The sequence below is a fragment of the Polychytrium aggregatum genome, assembly GCF_025602895.1.
Source record: "Polychytrium aggregatum strain JEL109 chromosome Unknown BJ171scaffold_41, whole genome shotgun sequence".
NCBI classification, from domain to species: Eukaryota; Fungi; Chytridiomycota; class Chytridiomycetes; order Polychytriales; genus Polychytrium; species Polychytrium aggregatum.
The window spans coordinates 273,916-298,585 of NW_026516243.1; the positions used below are offsets into that span (position 1 = coordinate 273,916).

At 58.1% G+C, this 24,670-nt stretch overlaps 9 protein-coding genes across 9 annotated transcripts; 4 read left to right on the forward strand and 5 right to left on the reverse strand.

The window, feature by feature from the left end:
• Nucleotides 1-766: 766 nt before the first annotated feature.
• BJ171DRAFT_631904 (Anp1-domain-containing protein) lies at nucleotides 767-2,647 on the forward strand (the record flags this gene model as incomplete). Its single annotated transcript, XM_053115636.1, has 3 exons — nucleotides 767-1,550; nucleotides 1,706-1,863; nucleotides 2,098-2,647. The coding sequence occupies 3 exons, from the start codon at nucleotides 767-769 to the stop codon at nucleotides 2,332-2,334; spliced, it is 1,179 nt and encodes a 392-aa protein (XP_052963362.1). The 3' UTR covers nucleotides 2,335-2,647.
• Nucleotides 2,648-3,188: 541 nt separating this feature from the next.
• On the reverse strand, nucleotides 3,189-5,166 carry BJ171DRAFT_518984 (uncharacterized protein). The gene is made up of 6 exons (XM_053112304.1): nucleotides 4,655-5,166; nucleotides 4,367-4,566; nucleotides 4,129-4,220; nucleotides 3,903-4,033; nucleotides 3,634-3,787; nucleotides 3,189-3,464 (listed from the first exon to the last, which is right to left on the reverse strand). Exons 1-6 carry the CDS (start codon nucleotides 4,887-4,889, stop codon nucleotides 3,317-3,319), a joined length of 960 nt encoding a protein of 319 aa, XP_052963363.1. The 5' UTR covers nucleotides 4,890-5,166; the 3' UTR covers nucleotides 3,189-3,316.
• Nucleotides 5,167-5,483: 317 nt separating this feature from the next.
• BJ171DRAFT_216910 (uncharacterized protein) lies at nucleotides 5,484-9,569 on the forward strand. Its single transcript, XM_053106441.1, has 9 exons — nucleotides 5,484-5,803; nucleotides 5,954-6,021; nucleotides 6,276-6,398; nucleotides 6,507-6,665; nucleotides 6,774-6,974; nucleotides 7,178-7,347; nucleotides 7,467-7,638; nucleotides 7,862-8,584; nucleotides 8,740-9,569. Exons 1-9 carry the CDS (start codon nucleotides 5,617-5,619, stop codon nucleotides 9,307-9,309), a joined length of 2,373 nt encoding a protein of 790 aa, XP_052963364.1. The 5' UTR covers nucleotides 5,484-5,616; the 3' UTR covers nucleotides 9,310-9,569.
• A 977-nt stretch (nucleotides 9,570-10,546) lies between these two features.
• Nucleotides 10,547-10,803, forward strand: BJ171DRAFT_518990 (uncharacterized protein). Its single transcript, XM_053112305.1, has one exon. The coding sequence runs from the start codon at nucleotides 10,566-10,568 to the stop codon at nucleotides 10,788-10,790; it is 225 nt and encodes a 74-aa protein (XP_052963365.1). The 5' UTR covers nucleotides 10,547-10,565; the 3' UTR covers nucleotides 10,791-10,803.
• Nucleotides 10,804-11,457: 654 nt separating this feature from the next.
• On the reverse strand, nucleotides 11,458-13,639 carry BJ171DRAFT_570572 (uncharacterized protein; the record flags this gene model as incomplete). The annotated part of the gene is made up of 2 exons (XM_053113642.1): nucleotides 11,458-13,031; nucleotides 13,150-13,639. The coding sequence occupies 2 exons, from the start codon at nucleotides 13,637-13,639 to the stop codon at nucleotides 11,458-11,460; spliced, it is 2,064 nt and encodes a 687-aa protein (XP_052963366.1).
• A 1,415-nt stretch (nucleotides 13,640-15,054) lies between these two features.
• On the reverse strand, nucleotides 15,055-17,740 carry BJ171DRAFT_427759 (mitochondrial distribution and morphology proteins-domain-containing protein; the record flags this gene model as incomplete). Its single annotated transcript, XM_053107823.1, has 7 exons — nucleotides 15,055-15,315; nucleotides 15,468-15,656; nucleotides 15,735-16,031; nucleotides 16,129-16,439; nucleotides 16,569-16,619; nucleotides 16,754-17,035; nucleotides 17,194-17,740. 7 exons carry the CDS (start codon nucleotides 17,738-17,740, stop codon nucleotides 15,055-15,057), a joined length of 1,938 nt encoding a protein of 645 aa, XP_052963367.1.
• A 448-nt stretch (nucleotides 17,741-18,188) lies between these two features.
• On the reverse strand, nucleotides 18,189-19,658 carry BJ171DRAFT_518992 (uncharacterized protein). Its single transcript, XM_053112306.1, has 4 exons — nucleotides 19,502-19,658; nucleotides 19,129-19,397; nucleotides 18,442-19,017; nucleotides 18,189-18,355 (listed from the first exon to the last, which is right to left on the reverse strand). Exons 1-4 carry the CDS (start codon nucleotides 19,566-19,568, stop codon nucleotides 18,290-18,292), a joined length of 978 nt encoding a protein of 325 aa, XP_052963368.1. The 5' UTR covers nucleotides 19,569-19,658; the 3' UTR covers nucleotides 18,189-18,289.
• A 137-nt stretch (nucleotides 19,659-19,795) lies between these two features.
• On the reverse strand, nucleotides 19,796-21,644 carry BJ171DRAFT_518994 (ribosomal protein S5 domain 2-type protein). The gene is made up of 6 exons (XM_053112307.1): nucleotides 21,363-21,644; nucleotides 21,034-21,147; nucleotides 20,746-20,867; nucleotides 20,429-20,569; nucleotides 20,231-20,320; nucleotides 19,796-20,097 (listed from the first exon to the last, which is right to left on the reverse strand). Exons 1-6 carry the CDS (start codon nucleotides 21,466-21,468, stop codon nucleotides 19,993-19,995), a joined length of 678 nt encoding a protein of 225 aa, XP_052963369.1. The 5' UTR covers nucleotides 21,469-21,644; the 3' UTR covers nucleotides 19,796-19,992.
• A 156-nt stretch (nucleotides 21,645-21,800) lies between these two features.
• On the forward strand, nucleotides 21,801-24,656 carry BJ171DRAFT_518995 (GPCR-chaperone-domain-containing protein). The gene is made up of 7 exons (XM_053112308.1): nucleotides 21,801-22,290; nucleotides 22,523-22,531; nucleotides 22,616-22,696; nucleotides 22,793-22,804; nucleotides 22,917-23,016; nucleotides 23,216-23,340; nucleotides 23,516-24,656. Exons 1-7 carry the CDS (start codon nucleotides 21,922-21,924, stop codon nucleotides 24,545-24,547), a joined length of 1,728 nt encoding a protein of 575 aa, XP_052963370.1. The 5' UTR covers nucleotides 21,801-21,921; the 3' UTR covers nucleotides 24,548-24,656.
• Nucleotides 24,657-24,670: the final 14 nt, after the last annotated feature.

Below are 24,670 nucleotides of genomic sequence, written 5' to 3' on the forward strand. Positions count from 1 at the left end.
GAATCGACTGGGCCTTTGCCGACGGCAGCACCGCCACGTCGCATGTCAAAGTACAGCCCTGTCGACTCGGGGCTTCACGCGTTCCTCCGGCGGCTCGTCTGGCCTTGTTGACTGAAACGGTGTAAGCAGGATGGATAGAGGCATGCCCACGCATAGATGGCAAAGGCCTGCTCCCGCCGCTCCAGGCAGGCGAAGGGCGGCATTCGCCTCATGTCGAATCACCATGCCTCCTCCACCCAGAGCACGACATCATCCGCAGCACGACACGGAGGTCCAGGTCATTTTTGCAAACCAATCCGGTTCGGTTCGGTTCGGGCAGCTCCGAGTTCTGGTTCAAGAGTCGCCGCCGAGTACCAGCCCGGCTGCTCGGCGAGCGCGGCTCACCGTCTTAGAGAGTTGTCGCGAGAATTTTTTTTTCCGGGTGATCAAACAAAACCCTTCGGTCAAGGCGGCTGGTCGATCCAGACGTTCCTGTCCACGTTGTCATTCGGAGAAGAAGGCTGCTGGCTGGCTTGCCTCCCCAGCCTCCGTGGACGCGTGTCTTACACAAATCCAGATTTGGCGAATGCAACACGCGCACAAGCGCCTGGCCCGGGTTTCGGATGGGTACTTGCTCGGCTTGCGCAATCGCACCGCACCTTTGACGGCCGGTTTGCAGTCGTTGTCTGGCGTGTGCTCGCATCTCCACAGACCTCGGTATCTATACCTCGGCGTCTGCGCCTGGCCGGCATCTACTCGACTCTTTCCACCTGCCATCGCTTTCAGAATGATTCCCGCAACCATCACCAAGCGGTCTTTGACCAAAATCCTTGCTGCCATTGCCACCATAGTTGCATTGACTCTTTTTGTGAGAGATCAGCAGAGCTCGTTTATCCGCACCAGAGCTTCGAATATTGCCCGGGCATCTCCCGCCTCCACTGGCGCATCCTCCAATGCATCCTCGCCCACACCGTCGGCTCTTCCGGTCGATCCGTATATCACCACCAGGTCCACTGGCACCCACAATTACATCCATCTGCAGCGCCAGAGCCCCGTGAACAACTCCTCCCTGAACCCTTACCGCGACGGAGACCTCGACAAGAACATTCTCATCCTCTCAAACTTCCACAACAGCCACTCGTTCGGAAAGAACCGTACCTTCACATCCTATCTCCAGACTATCGAGTCCATTGACTATCCGCGACATCTGCTCAGCCTGGGATTCCTCATCTCCGATTACGAGGACTATGAGGCCTTCATTCCCGAGTTTGAGCAGTTTGTCCGCCGACACAACCTCGCTGCTGCCTCGCTCATCCTGTACATCAGGGAGGAACCATTCTCCCGCAAAGACAGACAAAAGTCCGACATTCAAAAGTCTCGACGCAGCTTCCTGGCCCAACTGCGAAACAGACTGCTCATGTCGACTCTCCGCGATGAAGACGGGGTCCTGTGGATCGACTCGGACATTATCGAGATCCAGTCCGATGCCCTCAAGCAGTTTGTGCGGTCGGGTCTCGACATCATCACGCCCTTCTGCCGATTTGGCACCAACGGCACGAACAACTTTGATGGTGAGTGCTTCTGTTCGTGTCAGCTGGGTGAGGCCGCATGCAAGTCTGGGAATGCTCTCAGACCACCAGGGTGCTTCCCGCTACTAAAGTGTCCCTGGTTCTGACTCGACGCTGTTAACGCTGCCCTCTGTCTTCTCCACAATCTGTCGATGCAGCGAATGCGTGGGTGGGAAAGCGCACCCGACCCAACGAGCAGCAGTGGAAAGACATCAAGGACGGCCGGAAGACCGACTTTGTTCCCATGCACAGCGGGTCCAAGTTCGTCAGCGACTGGATCAACAAGGAAGATCGAGTTGTCGAACTCGACTCTGTGGTGGGTGTTCTTGTGGTTGCATTGTCGACATTGCAGTTCTCGGCACTTTACCGTCGCTGTGTTTCGACTGGATGCGCTTCCACAACCACAACGGCCTCCGATCTCTGATACTCGAGCAAATGACAACACCGTCTCCCACTGGCATCGCTCGCGGGTCTCGACACTTTGAGCTGACATGATTCTCCACACTCCACACTCCACACTCTGGGATCCATGCACTCCCCATCTCTCAAGGGCGGGACAGTGCTCTATGTCCGCGCAGACGTGCACCGCAACGGCGTCAACTTTCCCCCGTTCTATCTGATCGGATCAGACTGGGACGCCAAGTATGGCGGCTATGACGGCATCGAGACCGAGGGACTGTGCTATATCGCCCGGACGATCGGATATCGGTGCTGGGCCATGCCACACATTACCGTGTCCCACACTGCCCAACAGGAGAACCCCAAACCCAAGGGCAATGCCGAGTGAATCCGAGTCACGCGAGTAGTGGAGCTTCCCGCAGGGGCCATTGAGGGTTTAATCTTCTTGGCAGAGCCATCTTTCACTGCACTGTGGATGAACTCTTCACGGTCTTGTCCGAACACACAGGGTTGGCTTCTAGAGCGAGTTGTTGGGGATAATCGCTGCGAACGCCGATAGCATTTGTATATTCATAGCTTGAAAGCTGTAACCGATCATGTACGCTTCGCCAGTACACACCAGGTGGTCTTCTTCCGTCCAGATCCTTTCCCACTTGTTGGATGTTCATCTCGGGAACTATCGCGACTTGTTTACAGCGTTCCAAAATGAAATGGGACATTCCGATTTGAGCTTGGACTGTCGCTTCTTCGAGACCTGAATACACCCGCCCACTCATCGCATTCATGGCCAAGCAAGTATGTCCAAGGAGACCGAAGTGGTGATTGCCTTTGGGAATGCATCCTGGAAACAGGGGAAGGGATATGCTTCCAGTCCCAGGAGACTCAGGTTCGCCAAGTACTTTGAGCAGTTCCACCATCACCAGAGACGACCACCGGACCGATCCGTCTCCAAGATCCATGTGTGCTCGGTGAACGAGTTCAACACATCCCAGGTGTGCTCACATTGTCGGGAAGCCAAGCGACTCGAGAAGGTCGAGCATCTTGATGTCGAGAAACCACACTTTGTCCGGAGCTGTGCAAGCTGCCATACGCTGTGGGATCGAGACATCAATGCCTCAAGGAACATGATCTCGGTATGCCAGTCGATCATCGCCACAGGGGATCGACCGAGTGTATTCAAGACTGTGCTTCCCAAACCAACCAAAAACAAAGAGATTGCCAACGAAGACAGGAGTGCAATGCCATGGCCTACCCGCTGGGCCTACAAGTCAGTCAGTGGGTTTCAGACATCTGAAGCCAGGAAGGGAAAGTGTCCCGTTTCTTTCTAGATAGACTGTAGCACCCCTACCGAGCAGACCAAGCGTCGCGGCTCAAGGCTTGTCAACAGGTGTCTCGGTCTCTGTCCTGGATATGGGTGGCAGAGTTGAACTGCTGTTGCCCAGGATATGTCCTCGCCCGGGAAAGCGCATGTCGGACTGTGTTGGAACGCCGGAGGCCACTTGCTCGTATCCAGCACCCCTTTTGGATGAGGAGGAGTGTGTCGATGAGAGCAATGCCCCACAGATTGCCTGGTTAGTTGGTTGGTTCTTGGACCGCTGGCATGCAAACCTGAGCTTGCAACGGCCGGCTTGCGAGCTTGTGTAGTTTATGTCGAAACTGAACACAAGGACGCAACGATTGCACTTACAGAGAGAGCCCTGTGCTGAAAGTCGGCAAGCCCTCGGCAGCATGGCTGAAGAAACGAGAGCTGCGATAAATCGATTCTGGGAGCAGTAGCTCGATGCACGACTGCAGTGACTCGGGCGGCAGCAGGCAGGAGCGGGTCAAGAACCCTTCGTTGTCTGGAAGGTATAGCAAGCAAACACATGAGGGACACAGTCAAAGTGATGCACGCCGATCAGGACGAATCAGGACAGCCAGGCCAGCGATCGAGTCGTTTGCAACGAAGCTGCTCACACAGGTAGCCGACGAGAATGCCCGAGAGGTGGCCCAAGAAGCTTGCGGAGGAGCCCAAAAGAACTTGACCAACCAACAGCAGTACCCAGGGATGGAGGCTGGCCGCATATGTGTACGAGGTAAATGGCATTCTGGTCCGTTGGAAGGACACGAGGGTCAGAACGGAGGAGTATCGAGTACTAAAGAGCACTAAAGGATCACGAGGCGCCGACAGGACAAAACCCACCTGTGTTCGTGCTGGTCTCTCTTGACTTCAATAACGATAAAGGCAAACAGCACGGCCGAGAAGCCTACGGAGCAACTCTGGCTCCAGCTCGTCTGCTCGTTCGAGAGGTAGGCAGTTGTCGATGAGCGTCACTGGACAAAGTCGACCGCGGGTTGACTGCGAGCCAGACTGTGACAGAGTCGGATCGCAGCGGCATCAGGCCGGTGCAGCGACATCAAGACAGCACAGAAACACTCACATGCAACAAAACGTCGACAAACCCGGCCAACAGAACATGGATGATCGAGACCAGGGGTGCAAATAGCAGAGCACACCAGAGGAATAGGACCGATCCCATGCGCTGCTCGAGAAATGCGCCGTAGTGGACCAGGGCCATCGAGTTGAGCAAGATGTGGCCGAGCGATGCATGGATGAAATTGGCAGCGACGATTCTGTGGACTGCAGCGAGGGTAAGATGTGAGGCCGGACCCGACAGAGCCAATGCTTGGACTGCCGATGCAGCGCAGAGTACGAACATGGTACATACGTCCTTTGAGCTGCTGGATCTGATCTGGGATCAGACAGTTGGCTGCAACAGAAAACAGAGACGAAAGAGGGGCAGACTCGCCAAGCAGCCCCAGAGCCGCAGAAGCAAGATAGACCACCCAGCACACCAGTAGTAGCAGTGTCGTGGCATAGGGCAGGATGCGGAGAGCACGGAGGAGAGCCCGGACGCTGTCGCGCATGGAGCGAAGGACGGCGAGGAAGGGCTCTGTGTTCATCGAATGGGTTGAGGTTTGGGATCGACAGTCCGAGGGATGCAGAACAGATCGGTTGATGGCGGCAGAGCCGAGCAGATCAGTTCGGTCGATGGAGTTGGCCGCATGGCGGCTGGGTCGGGGGGGGGGATGTGGAAGGTGGCGATTCGCTTGCCCGGACGTATGGCCGAGTGCGACGCCGTTGCCCGGACAGACAGACAGATAGAGATGTGGTTATCCTGCATCGATGGCGTCAACTCGCTCTGGTCGTTCATGCTGCCATTCGGGTGTGATGGTTCTCATGTTGCAGTGCAATGGCGTCCATGATGCGAACTGCTTGTTGGGGATCTGTGCTGAGTGCCGCCCTCTGCAGCAATACAACTCCATTATATCAACTTCTTCAACATATCAACTCCTTCAATACATCAACTCGAGATACACATCACGTCCATCGCCATATCGCAGCCCTGCATCGCATCGCATTGCCGCTCTCGATCCCGCTTTCCATGGTGTGGTGGCGGTGGGGCTGCTCGTGCCGGTTCCAGCCACTGCCGGACGCCCAGCCCACAAAGTCACCCTCGGGCCACGCCGTCGCTGCAAGTCCCCATCGCACTTTCCCCGTCTTCCCCATCGCTCCTGCTGCTCGGCATCCGTCGCTTTCGCTGTCTCCGTACGAGCCCCCCCCCTCTCCCGGCCCTCTGATCTCCCTAAATCTTAACGGCTGACCCGTCCGCTCCCAGCCTAGGCCACCATGTCTCTGGGCTCAGTCGACAGCGGCTTCTTCCTACGCCAGTGTCCTCATCGCATCCCGAATGTGGCCGGAACCCAGGACCCGGGCGAAATCGAAGATGGCGACTGCTTTTGTGACTGCTGCCACACCATCCAGAACCTGCATTTTCTGCTCAAGCAAAAGGACGACGAGCTCAAAACTGCTGCAGGTACGCTGCTGCTTCCGCCCGCCGGCGCTGCACGGCCTCGGGCTTGCCTGCTTCATGTGCCCTGCCCCGAGTCTGCCTTGTGGCGATCTCGAATCTTTCTAATTTCGATTGCCTGGATCGACTGTGCTGGCCACCTGTGTGGGTCTGCAGAATACGGTCTTGATCTCTTGAGCAAATACCAGACGCTGGAGAGCCAGAGTCAGTTCCTTGCCAATGAGGTAAATGCTGCCGGGGACGCTGTCATACAGCCGGTGCTCCTGCCCGTCTGCGAAGCTGTTACCGCTGTTACTACTGCTGCCACTGTTGATGCTATCGATGCTACTACTGTTTCTGTTGTCCTTGGCCGCATCTTTGGTGCTCTCTGGCCGCATCTTTGGTGCTCTCTGGCCGCATCTGGCCATCACACCGCTGACCATGCCGCCGCCTGCCTCCCCGTCGACAACCCCCATGGCGATCGGCACTTTGCTTCCAGAACAAAGAAGTGAGGCTCAAATACGAAGTCCTCAAATCGTCGCATCTCGACGCTGAAACCCGGATCTCGGAATTTCAGCGCACCAACCTGGAGCTCCTGCGCCAAAACGAGACCACATCCAAGGTAGCCTGGACTTAGTTCCACCGCCCAAGCTTCGCTACAGACCACCAAACCAGCTGTTAGCATCTCACTCCGATCTTGCCCTGACTCTGCTCTCCCAATATCCCACAGAAACTATCAGAGGCAGCGTCCCTTGTGTCCCTCCTGGAAGAGAAAAATAGTATTCTCGCTCAGACCGTTAGCGAGAAGGATGTTGAGGTGTCCAAGCTCAAGAAAAACCTGGGCTATCTGCCGCTGCTGGAAAGCACCAAGCATGATCTGCAGGGCCGGGTAAGCCTGCCTTGCTCGAGGCCCGCGAGCTACGCACGCCGGCCGCTCGAACTTCGTCTGACTGATCCTGCTCGTGTGTGATTTTACTTGCCGCATCGGCTCCCACAGCTCGACTCGCTGTTCTATCAAATCACCGAAGGCCGTGTCCGCGAAGCCAGCTATCGCCGCAAGATCAGCCGTATGGCTGCGCGCTGCAACGAGCTCGAGATCCTGCTCGAACAGTCCAAAGACGAAGGCTCGGCCCTGAAGGAGGCCAACGAGCAGATACAGCGCGTTCGCGTGAACAGAAACCCGTATAGTCCTGGCCCGGTACGCTCTCTGACCATGCATCTGCGTGCGCCTCTGCAGTTGGCGCGGGTTTCTCAATCGGTCGGTATCGGCCGTTTGAGGGTAATGCTCGTTTTACCTGATTGCTGAGCCGCCACGTTTGTTTTGCGCGACTGCTCTGCGGAACTGCTGGATCCATGTTGCCTCTGGTTGCCATGGCGCTTGATGTCACGGCCAAATGACAGTCGCCAACTGTGTCCGAGGCACAAAGCGACCAAGACAACCAGGCCCTGTTTTCCCTCGTCAAGGAGCTCACCCTGATGAACAACAAGCTCAAGACCGAGCTGGCCGAATCTAAGGAGCTCTTGGACATGTCCAGAAACGAGATCACCGCGCTTCGCAGCAGCATGGAAATGTACGTCACCGCGTCCCCTCTTTCTCCTCGATTCGGAGCTGCTGGCTACGACCGCCACCTGCCGCCTGCCAACTGCCGACTCTGCTCGTCCACCATTGACATTACCTTTCTCTTGTTAGTGTCAAGAGTCCTGTTGCCACATCGGGTCCTATCAGTGCTACGCCACGAGGCAGATCGGTGTTTGGCGAACTCGAGTCGTATGTTCTCTCAACGAGTCTCCAGAAGCTGGCGCGCGAGAGTCGCATGCTGCAACGATCCAAGAGCGATGGTGGCACTGGCAAGCGAAGAAAGGTTCGTGCTCCGAGAGCAATGGGCCCGGTCCAGTCGACCGACTCTCAATCATGAAGGGCGGAGTTCCTGCAGATTTGCGTGTCTATCTTCTCTCCCCTATCCATGACCCCTTTCGACAGCGGATTGATGGCTTCGAAGCGTCGCCCTGCCGCGCCGTTTGTCTTGCCGCCTCGGCATTCGCATCAAATCTCGTGCTGACATTCATCACTCTATCACCGGATAGAACCGCGATCGCAAAGTGTCCGATGAACTGTCCATCGACACATTCGACCAAATGTCCATATCCTCGGATGCCATCGACGACACCAGCCACAGCGACGAGTGGGACATCAGCAGCGCCTCTGATCACGACTTTTCCACCACCCGGCGACCCAGTCCCTTGCGTGGGTCTCCGGTGATCGCCGGGACGCAGAGCATGCGCTCCTCTTCGCAGCTCAACCCTAGGACGAGATCCGAGCGCACTAAATCACAGCCATCGGCGATCAGCAACCGCCTACCCTCGTCGGTGTACATCTACCTTCGCACGCTCCAGTCCACGGCACACCACATCCACGGCCGGTTCCGGCATGCCGATACGGTCTCGCTGAACCGCCGGCTCAAGCGACAGTTCGATTTGAACGAGCTCTCGCGCCTCTCCAACAACGTGCTGGAGAACATCATGACTGAGGTAGAGAATCTGTCGAGCCGCTTTCCGGTTCCCACAGCCAAGTCTTCCTCTGAAACTCTGAAGCCTCCCACGGACGGCGGCTCTCCTGCAAAGTCGAAGCTGGCCAACGCCAGCATCGCTTCCGAAGCAGGCACCGAAGGCAAGGACGAAGTCAGCGCTGTCGTAGCGCCACTCGTGGAGCTGATCCAGGCTCTCCTGATGGACATTGGCTACCTCCGCATCAGCCTCAACCATTACGCCCTGGTCTACTTTGAAAAGGTCGTCGAAAAGTCAGCCGAGGTAACTGGGCCTGCGCATTCCGTCAGATTGCTCGCTGGATGCCGATCCCCAGGCGCCACTGGCGTTCCTTGAGGCTGGACTGGCTCTCGGGCATTTTATCCTGCCTTTGCGATGCTCACCCCTTGCCACCCTTATGACAACGCGCGCGACTCCAGACCACGACCGAGAAACAGCCTGAGCAGCCCAGCCAGCACTCGTCGTCATCGGACTTGTTCTCCAAGTGGATCTACCGGAGCTGGGGCAAGGCCAGCCACGACGACGCTGGCGGCAAACTGGCCCGCCAGAACTCGGCCGAGCCCGACGCCAAATCGCCTCTCGCACGAACCAAATCCGCAAAGAAGCTCGAAGGCGTCTCTCCCGTCGCCGCAGCGCTATTTGCCAAGAGCCCCGTCTACAGCCATTCAGAGCCGTCGCTCGTGGCGCCAAGTGCCTCACATTCTGTGCCTCCCGCTGCCTCTTCCAGCGATCCTGGAGCTCTTCCAACTCGACAGCCACACGCATCCGTCTCAGCGACGGTGCTGGTTTCGGCCGAGCCGCCGGCTCGATCGGTGGCACCGCCCGAGACGGTGCAAGCCGTCCTCGCGCGGGCACTTCCGACTCGAGCGCGAACGCCCCCTGTCTGGCAGCCCTCTGACTCGCCATCGATGAACCGAACGCCTTCCAAAGACACTGCCTGGAAGGACGGGGTGATGTCGATCACGGGCAAGTTGTGGCCGTCAAAGTAGCTGGCTTGGCGTGCTATTGCGGCGACCGAGTCTTCAGTCCTGCAAGCACAGCGACCACACCGCACCCCTTGCCGCACTCACGGCATGCACAAGAGGCTGCCCGACCGCTGTCGACCTTTGGCCCAACTTTCTTGCTCTGTTTTCTCTTGCTTCGTTGTGTTCGGTCTTGCTTTATATTTGTTAATTCCAAAAGCTCTAACAGTTTGCCACTCAACAGCCACACCAACTGCTTACTGCGATGTACCTTTTTGCACACACGTCCTCCTTGTACTTACTTTTTCAAGCTCCACTCCCACCCCCCTCGTCTCCATGTTTGAACTGCTTTGCCATCTGACGTTGTGCCAGCCATTTTCAGCGCTGCTGCACGCCACTCCCACCCCCCCCCACCGCCCATCGTATTCATTTCACTTTCATTACCTCCAAGTGCCGCTGTTCGAGTGCTATCGCGACCCAGCGCTCTGTCCTGGCCACCGCTTGTTTCTTGCCTCTGTGTTCTGTCGTTTCGGGCATCCCATTCGATATGGCGATCCCTGGCTCACGTTCCGCCCCCGCTTCTGCACGCCCGGCGCTTTCTCTGTGCAGCCCGCCATGCATGATACCCTTCGCATTCGCCACGATCCCGTGTGTCCCCCACAATGAAGGAATCTCGCCGGAGCCATCGTTGGGTGTTGAGTGTTGGGTGCTGAGTGTTGAGTGTTGGGTGTTGGCTGCCAAGCACGACTGCGCAGACTGGTTCTTGGTGCGGTCATGGCGCCCCGATCGCCCTTTGGTCCGCCATCAACCGCATCTGACGCAGCCGGATGGAGGCTCCTGCGACCCGCAAGTTCTTTATATCCCATCTGTTCCAGTGCTCTGTGCTCGGCGATGCCCTGCAGGTCTGGGAGTTTCGCGGCGAGAGGTTCACCGACGTCCACATCCAGGTGCGTCGCCGGCTCGTTGCTCCAAATTCGCCATCAAAGTCCTCGGACCAACTCTCCCCTCCCCCGAACCCATCGGGCCAGGTCCCTCCTCTGACCCGCAGCGCTCCCGTCGCTTTAACAGGGCACTGTCATCGGGACTGCCGACGGCTGGTTTCTTCTCGACGACTCCACAGGGGTGGTCCGGGTCGTCTGCCCCGTCGATCTCGGAGTAGCCGTCCGCGTCGGGTTAGAAGTCGCCGTCATCGGCCGTCCGGCTTTCAGCTTCCAAGACCACATCTTCGAGGTCAATGCGACTCGGCTCTTTAACAAGGGATCCGATCCAAACAGCGAGCTCTTATGGTGCGGATAATCAGCTGCCGCAGAGCCATCTGTCACTCGGCCCGTCTCGTCACGATCTATCTCATATGGCGGTGCTGCCTTGGCCTGGGCTGTCTGTCCAAAGGCTGTTCGGTTGAAAGTGTCTCCTCCCCCTTCCTCAGTCAAGCTTCTAATGGTCAAATATTTCTGTCTCTCTTCCCTCTCCATCATTTCATATCGATTTCTGAACGGCAGGATGATTGAGGTCATGCATGTCCATCGGCTTGTTTACAGCGTGCCAATATGAAGCTTGATGTCCTGCGTCGATGGCCATCGGACATCGCTGTTCCGGGTCATGGATGCGCTTGGATACACTCGGGTGAACATGGATGCATGCAACTGCATTCATTAGCCAGCAACAATCGCCAGATCCAACAGTCGCCCTCCACCAGCTCGCCGCACACTCAATATTGCCATCTGCCAAGGACCGTACGGATCGAGATGTCAATACGGTCCGGTGGATTCAACCCAGGACATCAGTCTGTCCCTGCCCACGAACATCATCCGCGAGGATCCACTCGATGGTTTCCGAAATCTATTTCTCAAAGATTCGACCAACCAAATGGCCAAGGCGAGCGACATTCCGAGGGCCAATGGTGTCCCCCAGGACCTCCCCTCCCCTTGATTGCGGCACCTCAAGAGCCGATCTGCCAAAGAAAATGGCCCTGGTTTGGTATGCACGCATAGCCCAATACATTTGGTCCTCGGACCGACAGACCACATGCCAAAACTTCTGTATTGCGTTTGGCACAAAGTGACATAGTGACAGGTCGTTCCTGAAAGGCTCGGGGCACCCAGGCAATCTAAACAGAGGCTCGGAAACTGATTTAGCGGACGCCCTGGTTGATTCAGAGTGCCGCACACCGACCACTCAGCTGCTCATAGAGATGCCAATGTCGCATCCACCCAAGGCCTCGTTCGATATCCGAGCCTTCTTTCCCCACCACGACCTGGCCTTTTCGATCATGCCATCGAGCTTTGCCCGCCAGGTTCTTCGGGGCGGTGGCTTGAAAGGCTCGATCCGAGACTCTTGCGGCTTGGGGCTGCTGGCGGGTACGCCGCTGAGAGGAAGAACTGTGTGCTTGGTTGTTGCCTTGAGAAGCAGGTTGGGTGGATCAAAGGCTTTGATGGACTCAGTGGGCAGCGCTGCCTCGAGATGGGCCAGGTGGCCACCCGACTCTCCTAAGACTGTCTCGGAGTTTCGCATAGAGTCATAGCCGCTGTCCAGCGTAGATAGCGGCCGGGGCATAGTCGACACTGCCTGTCCAAGGCGGAACTCGACGCTTGGATTATTCGCGAACAGCGATGGCGATGGCGGAGGCGGTGACGAGCTGGCTCTATCCGCAAAACGCAGGCTCGACGGGCTCGCAGATTTAGTATCCGGAGTAGTCGAGCCCAAGGCGGTCTGTCCAATGGGTCTGGCGGATGCCCCTGGGTCATAGACATGTGGGTGGACAGGCGTGGGAAAGCCAGGTTGGGTGCTGGGTGCGTGTGGTTCGAGGGGTTCGGGGTCACTGGCAAAATCCTCGAGCTTGATCAGATCGCTGGTGGACGGCTTTGGAAGGGAGATTGGCTCTCGCGGGTGGTCTGACCCCGAGAGAACGACTCCAGCCCCGGCTGGCGGCTGGGGCTGTATCGCCAGTATCGGCACAATGCTTCCTGGAAGAGACGTCATTGAGTCCATGTGCTCCAGCTGTCTGGGCGAGTCCCGGGGCTCGTCGGGGCGCCGTGCTGCCGGGGTTTTTGACGATCTTGTGAAAGTGATGCCAACCGACCAGACTGCATCGTCGTCTGGCGGCTTTGGAAGGAGAGCGACTCGGTTTTCGGTGACGAGGACTGAGGGGCGGCCGCCGACCGATTCGGTTGAGGCTGGAGGGTGGCCTCGAGCAAAGAGAGAGGATCCGCTTTTGATATCGTTGCTGGCGCCGCTGCTGCTCCGGCCGCTGGTGCCTCCAGGACCGATGTCTGCATTGAAGCCGTCGCCAGCCAGGGTCGTAGAGTGCAGCCAGCTCGAATGAGAAAGAGACTTGCACGGATGCGAGAACGATGCTGGCTGTGCAATACGGCCTTTGTTCTGGAACAGCGACTCTCGGCGACCGCCGTCGATACTGTCGTGGTCCTCGTCTTCGTCCGAGGCCTCGTTCCCGGTTTCATCGCTCTCTATCTTGCACGTCGAGAGCTCCTCCACATCCGAGTCTTCGCCGTCGTTGAACGAGTATCCGCCATGCGACTGGAACGAAGGATCAAGTTCGCTCCAGGTGTCTGCGATCGAGTCTGAGCTCGCGGCTGAGAACTGCCGATACATGATTGTGTCCGAGAACCGGATCTCCTTCTTAACGGCTCGGAGTGATGCGCTCGCGTTTGCAGAGCTCAAGTTCGATTTGGTCAGTCGGACTCGGGGCTCGTCCTTTCCACTCGCTCCAATTGGGGTGCTCCCTGCCGACTCTAGGTTTGGTGGGGCGGAATGTGCCATCATTTCGTTCCAGCGGCGGTTGACGGCATGGATGGGTTCGCGTCGCTGCTGGTGCTGAGAGGGAGTATTGCTTGGGCTGATATGGAGCACTGGCGATGCAGGCAGCTCTCCGGGTGAGCCGTGGGCCGGATGGAGGATTGCATGGTGTGAATCGGGAGAGGGCAAGGTTGTCGATGGGGCGATGATGCGATATGGGCTCGGCTGGCGAGACATAGCCGACGAAAACTTTGAGGCCGATCCAAAACGAGAGGGTGGATACACCATGACCGGGGCCGTGGACGGATAGCCCGATGGTAGCCTGGATTCGATTGATGGCGGCGACGATGGCAATGGCAATGGCGATGGCAATGGCAATGGCGATGGCGATGGCGAGCCGACCCACCCCGAGACGGGTGGAGCCGAGCCGCTGCGATATGCCGTTCGAATGGGTCTCAGGTTGGTGATGTTGAGGCCCGAATTCTTTGGGAACAGCGTCTGGGTGCTCTCCTTCGATAGAGCATGCGCGCTGGGTCCCAGAGCGGACGCTCGCGAGGCAGCCATTGACCCAGAGTGCGACTTGAGGTAGCGCCCTGACGGGCATTCGGAGACATGTTGCTGAGCGGATCCCGGAAGATTCAGCTCTGGCTCGGTTTCACCCGCGGACATGGATGGAGGATAGGTGTGAGTGGTGGATGTGTCGTTGGTGGTTCGGAGAGTGCAAAGCCGGAATCGCTCGGGTGTGGATGGGCAGCTGCAGAATTGCTTGGACGACAAACGCCCGCGCTGCTGGCCGCAATCTGGGACCGGGACGGGCGAGTAAGTTGCGAGGGCCTGCTTGCGACGAGAGCCAAATCGGAAACCAATATGGAGCAGGACCCTCGGCCGGGGTGGGCTCAGGCTGCAGTTGGGTTGGCGGGTCGGTGAGCCCGTGGGAAAGAAATACGAGTCGGGGTGTTGTGGAGCGCCCAAGTTGCAGACCGGCGACGTGGCAAGAAACGAATCTGATGCGGGGCTCTTGTTGTGCTTTTCGTTCGACCCAAGCCCGCTGGCTCTGCCCGAGCAGCAGCAGCATTGACTTCCCGCGAGGGCGAGGGCGAGGACATCCTCGTCGGCGTGCGCACAAATAGAAGCAGTGCAACTCTTCGGCAGAGTACGGCCAGCGATCTCGAGGCGCGCAATCACACAGGATCGGGCATCGGGTGACCCAATAATAGAGGCTGAGACCGACGATATGATGCGGTCAAGGGTGGAGCGCTGCTTGTGTGGCAATGAAGGGGCTGATTGCCAGCCGTATGCGTATGCAGGCGGTGGATGACGTTGAGGGGGAGGATTGGGGGCGGAGGCGCCCAGAGCAATATGTCGCTCTGCGGCAGTGTCGACGACAGAGACTCGCAGCAAGCAAGATTCGTCAGGCCACCGCAAGATTCGCCCCCTCCCTAATCGCTGCCTCTGCGCTTGGGTCGACTCTGGTCATTGTGTCCTCGCAGGGTTTGTCTCCCCGTGGTGCGCATAGAGCGATACCCAGGTGCGAAGGAAAGATCCATCGCCCATGGCGATCAGCCAGGTTTGTCCACGAGAGCGCCTTCCCACTAACCGATTGTGCACAACAAAAGACAGCAACAGCAACAGCAACAACGACGGCAGGACGGGGTAGCGGAGACGCCAGTGTGGTTACGATAATAGTCTTCATTTCCCAGGATCGTTGCCGTGAGGGAGAGGCCTGACAAAGCTCGGGAGTGGCATTCGCAGAAATGAGCAATCAATACAACAAGGTGATTTGAAGAGGCAAGACAGAAGCTTAGCGAGCGCCGGCAGCTATTCTCGGCGGTAGAGGACAAGCAAGAAAACAGAATACAACTAGAATAGCGAAAATAAAACGGGAGCAACCGCTACGGGCTGGGTGGTAGATGGGAGGGGTCAAATGGAAGATCAAATTCAACAACAAGCAAGCAGCAAGAGGAAGTTAAACGGGTTGGGCTGCGGGCGTGGCGACAGGATTGCAGCGCCGGTCGCTGCTCACAGGTACCGGACAGGATTGCCGGCGTACCAGGGGTTGGTGTTGCTGTAGTCCGACCACCCCTTCATGCCACGGGCGTAGTCCATAACGGTCATCAGATTCTTGGTGACGCTCTGGATGCTCCAGAGGCCAACCTGTCGTATCCGCCGGGAGCGCTCGTGCTCGTTTTCGACGAGCGCCGTGAAGGCTTTGCCAACCTCTTCAGCAAGAACGTCGACCATGCCAGCGGCATAAACATCCCAAGCGCCGTCGAACTTTGTCTGGATCGCGATCACCGACAGAGCCATGATTTGGATTAGCGACGCGAGACACATGAATGAGCTCCAGCCGTGCCCAGCACCCTATTCCGCAAGATGTACAGGATGTGCGGACGACAGCTTTGATCGGGACCGATGCGCGGCACGCCACTTACCAGATCCATCTTGGCCGAGAAGGCAATGGGCACAGTCGTTCGGTTATTGTTCATATAGGCGACGATCGGGCGGATCAAGGCGTTGTTCATGTAGGAAATATGTGGGCTCGACAGCGGCACCGAGGCCTTGAGATCGTTCAGCTTGACTTCCCAGAACATCAGCATCGACGGTGGTTCCGCCGGTTCTTCCTCCAGGACTGCGGGCTCGATCAGCTGCTCGTGACTTTGCTCCAGCTCGCGCGCAGATCTGTGCGAGCTGTTCGATACCATTGCCGGGCTTTGCTTGGGCTGCGGAGCAGACTGTTGGACCAGGCCGCGACGTATCAGAAGGTCTTCCTCACGCTCGTGTGGATACACCAGAATCGCCTCCTCGATCTTGTCGATGGTAAGCGACTTGATCTCGTTGATCTCCTCCTGGATAAGCTCTACAATGTCGTCTTCGAGGAGCTGCGGGATCAGGATATGCAGATCGATGTCGACCGTGCCATTCGTAATCCATCCAAAGGGACCTGTGGCACCCATATTCATGTGCGCGATGGGCAAGCCATTCATCTTCAAATGGGACTGTGAATGGCGAGTGGCAGATTTGTTAGTGGCTCGAACAGCAGCGTCTGTGAGCAACCAGCCGACATTCAGAACCCTGCCGGGCGGCATCGCTCACCATCTTGGCCCATTTGACTCCGCGTTCGTCCTCCTCGGGCACGTCGTGCTGTTGCGGCTTGTGGACGCTGAACAGACAGTTGTCAAAGGTACCAACGATCGAGTCGGCACAGAACATGTCATAGAGCAGCCACTGCTTGCGGAACAGCGGAAGCTCTGCGTTGAAGACCGAGATTTGATATGGCCGGAAGTTTGGATTGTGGACGGTCACCAAAAGATCTTCGATCACAAACTTGTCGAGCTCAAAGTCGTTGGGCTGGGGCTCCCGACAGGACGGGACCCAGTTTGGATCCCACCAGATGTGCCGTCGATCTGGCGGGGCAGAGAGTCAGTCGCGGCGACGGCTTCTCACTGCACACTAACCGAGGACTCTTTCCGATCGACGAGAGTATCGGCGAGCTGGCAGCGAGCACCGTCAAGAGAAAGAAGCCTGCGGCTTACCTACGACGCCGCGGACGCCCTTCATCGTACATTCCTTGACGAGCCCTCGTCCTGCATGCGGTCACGAGAGGTCAATCGTTGGAGGCCACGTATTCCAGCATCTTGCCTGTGGAATAGATAGGCCACTCCACACTCTCCAGCAAGCTCTCCTTGGTCGTTCGTGCAGCAGCAGCTAGGCGCCGTACCTTCGATCAGGCGCCAGAGCGACAGCGTCACATCGACGCTCCGGATGGTGAGGTCCCAGTACGTCCAGTTGAGATCCATCTCGTCGCGGGTGATTGGACCGAGACCCTTTTCTTTCCTTTGCGAGTTCACCAAGCCAAGGTAGCTGTCGCCGGTGCAGAGCACTTCGACGTTCTTGAGGCCAAGGGTGCCGTCGCGCCAGTTTGGAGCGATGGCCGATTCAAACGTGATGTTGAAACCTGTCTCGTGAGTCAGGTAGTCGCTGATCTTCTTGGCAAAGTACTCTGTATTTGTTCAGGGAAGCGAGATGGATGGGTGTCGGTGAGGTGTATTGGCAGGGGCGCTGCTCCGACTCGGATGCAGCAGAGGTCAGGCACGGCTGGATCGTAGAAAGCCCTGCACGATCTGCAGACATCGATTCGCAGAAGGGCGAGGCTCCTACCTTGGAACTGCAGGCTGTTGATCGCAAACACAAACAGGGAGACAAATGTCGTCGTCCCGGCCAGGATGAAGACCGTGTTGCCGACAAAGATCCACGAGAACATGGCCAGAATGTCATCCATTTTCCAAGGTCGGATCCGGCCCATCAAGAACAGCCGGAGCCGGAGCCGGAAACGTGGCCAAAAGTTTGGTACGGCCGACAGAAGCTGCTTCCGGGTGGGCACGAACGACTCGGCGTTTTCGATCGGAGGACGATGCGATGTCGGAAGACGATGCGACCGGCTTGAGGCTTGGATGGATCGGATACGGATCCACGGGAGCTGCTTGGGCAGCCGATTACCCAGAAGCACCCGGGAGTTCGGCCGAGGCCACGGCGATGCCGCCGCCAGTCCCGCCAGAAACCGTCGCGAGGTTGCGGAGATGAATCCAAGTCCCTGGCCAAGCGATCGGACGACGGTTGACCAACGCCCCGCAGCTGCATGGGGGCTTGGCAAACTGTGATGGCGGCGAAGGCCATAGAGAGCGCTGGGGCCCCGCCATACTTGCATCGGGTCGCGGGATTGCAAGCCGGTGCTGCATGTCCACGACGGCAGGAATGGTCGGGAGCAAATGGTCCGCAGGCTGGACTTGGCTGGCCCGCCGAGCCTGGGCGAACCGATGTGCATCTGCCTCGTCGGTGTCCAGGCGGCCTGGATCAGCGAGCGCAAGGTCGATGATGTGCTCTGGCCGAGCCGACAAACAACCGGTCCGCGCAGCAAGCATGGCGACGGGACGGCCATCATTGGATTGAAGGGCGGTGGCAGGGCTTGGGGAGAATGCCTGCCTGGGTCTCGGCCAAGTTGCTGCTGCTGCTGCTGCTGCTGCTGCTGCTGCTGCTGCTGCTGCGGATCGGAGGAATAGATGGATCGCAGAGCACATTCGCTGCCCTCGCCGCCCTCCGCACAACTTTTCTCCAGGCCGGCACCACGTGATCGCAGGCGTCGCCCTCGGATATTGGCTGGGCGAGACTGCTCTGCTATATGGGGCTTTGCATGGCATCAGGCAGCCGCGAGAGATTGTGCAAATGCGAACGAGATGCCTCTGGCTGCGGTAGCGATTCACATCGCCATGAAGCGAAGCAGAGGCGTGCTGTGATATGCGCTTGGGTTGGTTGCGGCTTCTCTCTGAGGAGCACGGAAAGAAGGGAGCCGGTGTGATCAGAACGAGCAAGACGAACGGCAGCGGCGTCGAGCAGTGAGCAAGTACTTACGGCACATGCTTCCAGGAAATCCAGGACCGATGGCGAAATTGTTTCCCAAACGGGCGACTCGCCGTACTGAATCCCCGAGAATGTATTCAGCTGGTACATCCGCGACGCAGCCGATCCAGGCCGGGGCGGATCCAGATCGACAAAGAGGATGCCAAAGTTGGCCGACGGATCCTTCAGCGCAAATAGCGGCATCCACAGGGCCGACTCTTCCGTGAGCCGGAAATCCTCGCCCATCTCTTCGAGCTCCAGGCGCCATGCCTCTGGAGTGTAAAAGGACTGGTCTTCGGGTGCGGCGTCGTGGATGGCCTGGATTTCCTCAAGCGGCAACAGCCGGTATCCACGGGTGTGCTCAGTGCTCCGGAACAGATAGTTTTGCTGGTCCGAGCGGTCGGTGTGGCTCTGGAAGCACCGCATCAGCTCGTAGACATCCTCCGGTAGATGGAGCGAGTACTTGCTTTCCAGCTCAGCCAGGCGAATGTCCGCCGAGACATCACCGTCGATCCAGGCGCGATCACGATCGCCAAAGCCATCTTCGGCTGAAGAGTCCTCTTGAACCTGCAGGTGGGTGAACGATGTCTGGAAGAAGAAGCGTTTTCATGAGTCCGGCGCAAGTCCAGAGCGAGGCAGCTCATTCTCGTGCATAGGCATCCAGATATGCATTCGCTGGGACGGCGGTGCGGAACGCACATCGATAAGGGTCAAGAGCGCTTTGCGGACACGGCTGCGGGTCAGCGAGCGATCCTCCCATCGCTCCATGAAAGCCCGTTTGAACTCGGTCTCGGTCAGGGCGCCGGGGACAATGTCGGGAAAGCGGGGGGTGCGTCTCCACTTGGTCTCGAAGAGCAGCAGCCTCCAGAGCGGCGCAGAAACCGTATAGCGAGCCCTCAGGCACCGACATGTCGATGAAAGTGCCACCAGTGCCCGGACGTCTCGCTGCAGGCAATGAAAAATCGCATCTGCGGTTGTCGGCCAGCGGAGGGTACGGTGAGTGATAGCCAGGACGACACACGCCCGCCTGGAGCTGGTTGATCGTTGATGGCGGCATCGGCGGGTAACTCACCGATGATCTCGACAGGGAGCCCGGTCAGTCCCTCGCTGCCCTCTGGTGCATTCAAGATTTGATCCATCTGTGGGTGGGCAGCGGGCGTCGCTGCAGCAGAAAATGGTTGTCATGACGAAAAGGCATCTGGCCGAGCAGATCGGCTTGTTGTTCGTTGTCTCAGAGCACACGTGCGGCAGGTGATCAGCACAAGCGATGTGATCTGGGATTGTGCAGCGATTTCACAAGTGGCCCGATGGATGTCGCAGACAGTATAGCCGACTCGATGGTCTCCGCGGGAACCGACCACGCAAGTCCAGTGTCCTATGACGTATATTGGAGAGCAGAGCGATTGCGTCGCAGCAAAGACGGGGCTCGGGAGGACGGCAGCGATGTACTTGTTCGTTGACAGAAGTCACGAATCATCCATGCAAGCCCATCCAAGCCCATGCAAGCCCATGCGAGCTCATCCAACGCTCCTGGCAAATGACACGAGCCGGGCAATCGCCATATCAGAGCAATCGATGGTCCTTCTTCAGCTTGCGCTCGATCGAGGCACGCATGAATGCCTGGATCTTCTCAGACGCAGCCTGGCAGAGCTGGTGGCATGCAGTATACTGGGTTGCAGATAGGCCGGTGGGTTGCAGGATGTGAGAAAGCGGCTTGGTATAGGCAGGCGAGCGACTCTTTGACCCCAAATGGCGTGCTCAAACCCAGTGCGCCCCATAAGCGAGCAACGCAGATGCTAACCTCTTTCTCTGTAAACGGACCAATCGACTCATTTGCGACCAGGTTGCCTGACAAGCTTTCAAAGGCAAAGATGTGGACCGACTTGGCCGTCTGAACGACAACAGCAGTAAACGCAGACGAAACACGGACCGCATCAGTTACCAGCACCCGAGATGCCCGCGAGGCTGGATCGGACAGCACGACGACACCGATGCCCACCTCGATCTCGCTTCGTGTTGGGTCCAGCAGAACTTGTCCGTTTGCAGTGACGGCACAGGTCGTTGAGGCAACCATGCACTTTAGCGGGATTCCAGAGTCGACCAGCGCCAACATTGTCGCATTTAGGGCTGCCGAGAGAATCTGCCGTCGATCCAGGGCCCAGGATCCCGAGGACGGTGTGAGTCGGCAATGCAGATCGACGCAGCGTCAAGTTGGTGGATGCGGGCCGCGACTCAAGAACGCTCAAGTCCCTCCCCCCACGAAGGCCCGATTGTGGCAAGCAGATATCGCCAGGCCGTCACCAGGTCGAAACGCACCGATCCATCGTCGTTCAGAATCTGGCAGGTGATGCGGATCAGCGTCCTGGGATGAAGCGCTATCAGGGCAACGGACTCGACAGTCTGGCGGATGATCTGCTCGTAGTACTTTTCTGTGGTTGCTGGTTGAATCGGGGTCGGATTAGTGGTGGTGTCGCCAGAGCGAGGAGAATGGATCTCTATCGCGCCGCATGAGATGCTATCGCTGTGGTGGAAGACTGAAGCCAGACCGATCCTTGCTGTCGATCCCTCTGCAGGCCTTGTCTGGACGCAAGTACGCCAACTCACATGCATGGCCTTCGATGGGCTGCAGCACGACCTCAACGGTGGCTTTATCCAGAAGCTCGTCACGGATCTTGACTTCCATGGGACCAAACACCGAAGCCATCACCGCGGTTTTGTCTGCCAAATCGAAGGACAATTGCACAGGCAGCTTGTGTCAGAGGCAGCACCGACAGAGCGTACATCAAACGCTGCATTTGGGCAACTGCTCAGCCAGTGGCCCCGCATGGCTGGGCTACGAGGCGGCCCCATCGGCCGATGCGAAGATGCAAATGAAGGTCGATCGAGACGGATTGCGTTGCCAGAGGGTCTATGCACGGGCTCTGGATCCGTACCGAAGCTGAACTTTGAGGACCCGTCGGCCCTCGAGAGCGTGCCCTGCAGAGTCGCCATGGGGCGGATCTGGCTCTCGGATCTGGAGTCGGGTCGTTGCTCGGGCATGGTGTTGGATGAGTGCTGGATGTTGGGTGTTGGATGTTGCAGCGCGGGGAGATGACGGACAGGTGCGTGGATATCGAGGTCGGCAATTCGCTGTTCGGCCTGGGGTTTGTGAATCCGACTGTGTCGCTGCGTTCTGCGCCTCTACTTGTTGCTGCCGATGCTCTGCAGCCCCGTCGTGCGATCTGGGGATGAGCTGCGTTTGTCGGGTGTGGATCGTTTTCTCCCTGGCGCTGCGCACGCCGGCTCGATCCGGCTGGCTGGATTGGCTGTCGGGGATTGGCGCTGGTGATCGGCGCGCTTTCCACAAGAGGCCCATCTATCGACGGCGACGGCGACGACGACAACGACAACGACGGCGAGCAGAGTGTCCCGGATTGTCTTCTTTTCGACACAGCACCCCGCTCTCAGAGCAGACCATCCATCTTCCCACCCCTGATTCCGCCCGCCGCAGCCATGGATGCCGCCGGTGCCGCCGGTGCCGCTAACGACTACTCTCTCCATCGGCTTGTGTTCCTCGACAACACCAGCGGCCTCAAAGACGCTCTTGAGGCGCAGAAACCCCATCCAGGAGTCGATGTTCTGTTCAGGGGGCAAACGCCACTCACTCTCGCTATCGCTCTGGGCCGCAAGGCGTGCGTCCAGCTTTTGCTGGATGGCGGCGCCAGCGTCATGCTCAAGAACTCTCAAGGATGGGATCCTTTCCAGGAGGCCATCAGCTACGGCGACCGAGAGACCATCCGGTCCGTGTTTCTGAAGCGAAGGGAGTACTTCCAGCTGTGGTTCGAGGACAAGGGCAAGAAGCTGCTGCAGGATCTCTCGACGGTAGAGTATCTGACGCTATCTGACGCTATGGTGCTTCTCTGGTGCTCTGGCGGGTCTGTGGCCTTGGAGGAGCGCGAGTCACCGCCCTGGCGCTCTCACTTGCGTCCATCACACGCATGCACAGCGATGCTAGGTGTGCTGCCGCCGCATGGGAGCCATTGCGGTTGCATGGACAATGTAACGCAGAATAAGCTGTCTGTGTCGATGCTGACCGATTATCTCCACGCCTCAGGACATCAAAGTAAGGCTCCGGTGTTGGCATTGAGTATCTCTCAGCGAAGCTCCATCGGCCGGTGCTAACCAGTCAACGTCCGTTTGCGCCCAGGACTTTTACTTGGAGATCCACTGGCAATTCAAGAGCTGGGTGCCGTTCCTGAGCTCGTTTTGTCCGTCCGACACTTACAAAGTGAGTATAGCTCTCGGGCCGATCCAAGCACAGATCGCTGGACTGTATCGAGCGACTGACTCTGAACCGCCGCCATCACCGCCCTGTCGGATCCAGATCTACAAAAAGGTGGGTGCGAATGGACAGAAGGCCCCCCCCCTCAACTTGCCATCATCATGCACTGTGGGACACACACATCTCGACCAACACTCCAGGCTCTCCTTGCCGTCTATCTTGCTAGGGTACTTCGGTCCGGGTCGATACCACCCTGGTCGGATTCGAGGGATTCTCGTGGGTGCGGGGCAAGCTCTCGATCATATTCTTCGGCGACAGTGACAATGGTAATCGCTGACTTGTGGACACTGACTCCAGCATGGCAGTGCATCTGGCTGGCCCAATCTCGGCGATGGCTCGAGCACTGGATGATGGGTCGATCGCACGTATCTTGGTTGGGTGTGCACGCACACGCACTATTGGCCTTCTCTCCTCAGAGCTTCTCTTTAACCAGGCAGTGGCTGCCCTGACCTCTTCCAATCACAGGAGAGCCGCGATTGGTGATCTGCGACCGCGAGCGCAAGGTCGTCCAGCAGCTCTACCCGCGAGATGTGGCCATCTCCGAGAAGGAGATTGAAGAGGAAATCTCGCTTGGACTCAATAGCCCACAGGTAGGCAGAGCGCCAGCGGCCGTCCCATGCATCAGATGGTCTGTGCCGTTACCTTTCTGGACTCTCTCTGGCTGGTGCGGTGCTGCATTGCTGCCAGTAGAGCGGGCGGCCTGTTCGCCTGACCTGTCTGACTTGGCCTGGTCTGACTTGGCCCGGTCTGGATGGACGAGAATAGTTTTCCGCGCCCGACGTCGACATCCAGGGATTCAAGTTCTCCCGTGCCCAAACCGGATTCTGGAACAAGTGCGACCGAAACGAGCGTGTCGGTTTCTATGAGACCCAGGTCTGGAATCTCAACCAGTTCCAGGTTCACACCATGAAGCGCACCGAGCATCTCGATGCCAACCCCAAGCCCAGCAAGCACGCCCGGTCTCCGGCCGATAGCTGCCCTCCACAGCACGAGCTGGAGGACATGCGCCTCGACAGCGAAGAGACGATTGCCGATGCACCTGAAGAGACCGAGGTCGTCAACTATATCGCCAAGGTTGCCCGGACCTCGATCGAGCTGGCGCGGGACGACGACGGGCTGGACTGGAGCAACAGCCACAAGGTGCTGGCAGGATCGACTCCGCAGATTCCGTACCGGCCCTCGCTCGATCCACCAGAGGACGCCGTCCAAATGTCGTACCAGGAGTACTTTGATCTCGGCATGAAGGATCGCTTTGTGCATCTTGGGCGGCCGCTCAAGGTCTCGACCAACTCCAAGACCTTCAAGGCGTCGCTGTGGATGTACGACTGCGATTCGGAAGCCTGCCGCTACATCGAGGACGAGAAGCATCGCCGGATGGAGGTCCTGGGAACGGAGTCGGAAGACGCCAGCGACGGGGCCTCCGTGCACTCGTACCGCACCTCTGATTTTATCATTCCGTCGCTTCAGTCGCCCGATTTCCCGCTGCAGGCCAAGAACATCGAGCCCCTCTTTGATCTGATTGGGCTGTCCAACAACGACGACGCCCACATTCAGTCGCTCCAGAGCTTCTTCCACTCAAATCTGCCCAAGGGGTTCCCGGTCCAGCTCGAGATTCCCATTGGCATGTATCCGCTCTCGGCCATGGTGACGTTCCAGAACATCCAGACGCTCAAGGGTCGCGGCCAAGGCGACGCCGAAGGCTTTGACATCGATGACTCGGTATTCGACATTCCGGGCGAGCGGGAGGGATACTCGGTCGGCATCGTCAAGTCCATCTCGGGAATGCCGGCCGCGTGAGGGGTGTTTTGCGTGGGGTCCTCGATAGCGGCCTTGTAGTTGTCCTGGTCCCACACATTGCAGACACATATAGCACGGCGGGTCTGGAAGCTGGTGGCGAATTAGAGACATGGAGTACCGAAG

What these genes read in the sequence shown, in the direction of transcription:
- BJ171DRAFT_518995 (XM_053112308.1), top strand. Translation starts at nt 21,922, where the DNA reads ATGGATGCCGCCGGTGCCGCCGGTGCCGCTAACGACTACTCTCTCCAT. An exon ending in CTTCGGCGACAGTGACAATG is followed by an intron (nt 23,017 to 23,215) that starts GTAATCGCTGAC and finishes TTCCAATCACAG; the next exon opens with GAGAGCCGCGATTGGTGATC. An exon ending in TTGGACTCAATAGCCCACAG is followed by an intron (nt 23,341 to 23,515) that starts GTAGGCAGAGCG and finishes GGACGAGAATAG; the next exon opens with TTTTCCGCGCCCGACGTCGA.
- BJ171DRAFT_518990 (XM_053112305.1), top strand. Translation starts at nt 10,566, where the DNA reads ATGGTGCGGATAATCAGCTGCCGCAGAGCCATCTGTCACTCGGCCCGT.
- BJ171DRAFT_518992 (XM_053112306.1), bottom strand. Translation starts at nt 19,568, where the DNA reads ATGGATCAAATCTTGAATGCACCAGAGGGCAGCGAGGGACTGACCGGG. An exon ending in CGCTCTTGACCCTTATCGAT is followed by an intron (nt 19,018 to 19,128) that starts GTGCGTTCCGCA and finishes TTCTTCTTCCAG; the next exon opens with ACATCGTTCACCCACCTGCA. An exon ending in ATTTCCTGGAAGCATGTGCC is followed by an intron (nt 18,356 to 18,441) that starts GTAAGTACTTGC and finishes CGTGCTCCTCAG; the next exon opens with AGAGAAGCCGCAACCAACCC.
- BJ171DRAFT_518994 (XM_053112307.1), bottom strand. Translation starts at nt 21,468, where the DNA reads ATGCCCGAGCAACGACCCGACTCCAGATCCGAGAGCCAGATCCGCCCC. An exon ending in TTCTGAACGACGATGGATCG is followed by an intron (nt 20,570 to 20,745) that starts GTGCGTTTCGAC and finishes GATCGACGGCAG; the next exon opens with ATTCTCTCGGCAGCCCTAAA. An exon ending in GTCCGTTTACAGAGAAAGAG is followed by an intron (nt 20,098 to 20,230) that starts GTTAGCATCTGC and finishes TCTGCAACCCAG; the next exon opens with TATACTGCATGCCACCAGCT.
- BJ171DRAFT_518984 (XM_053112304.1), bottom strand. Translation starts at nt 4,889, where the DNA reads ATGAACACAGAGCCCTTCCTCGCCGTCCTTCGCTCCATGCGCGACAGC. An exon ending in AGAGACCAGCACGAACACAG is followed by an intron (nt 4,034 to 4,128) that starts GTGGGTTTTGTC and finishes CCAACGGACCAG; the next exon opens with AATGCCATTTACCTCGTACA. An exon ending in TTCAGCACAGGGCTCTCTCT is followed by an intron (nt 3,465 to 3,633) that starts GTAAGTGCAATC and finishes CTCATCCAAAAG; the next exon opens with GGGTGCTGGATACGAGCAAG.
- BJ171DRAFT_216910 (XM_053106441.1), top strand. Translation starts at nt 5,617, where the DNA reads ATGTCTCTGGGCTCAGTCGACAGCGGCTTCTTCCTACGCCAGTGTCCT. An exon ending in GTCAGTTCCTTGCCAATGAG is followed by an intron (nt 6,022 to 6,275) that starts GTAAATGCTGCC and finishes CTTTGCTTCCAG; the next exon opens with AACAAAGAAGTGAGGCTCAA. An exon ending in GCACTGGCAAGCGAAGAAAG is followed by an intron (nt 7,639 to 7,861) that starts GTTCGTGCTCCG and finishes ATCACCGGATAG; the next exon opens with AACCGCGATCGCAAAGTGTC.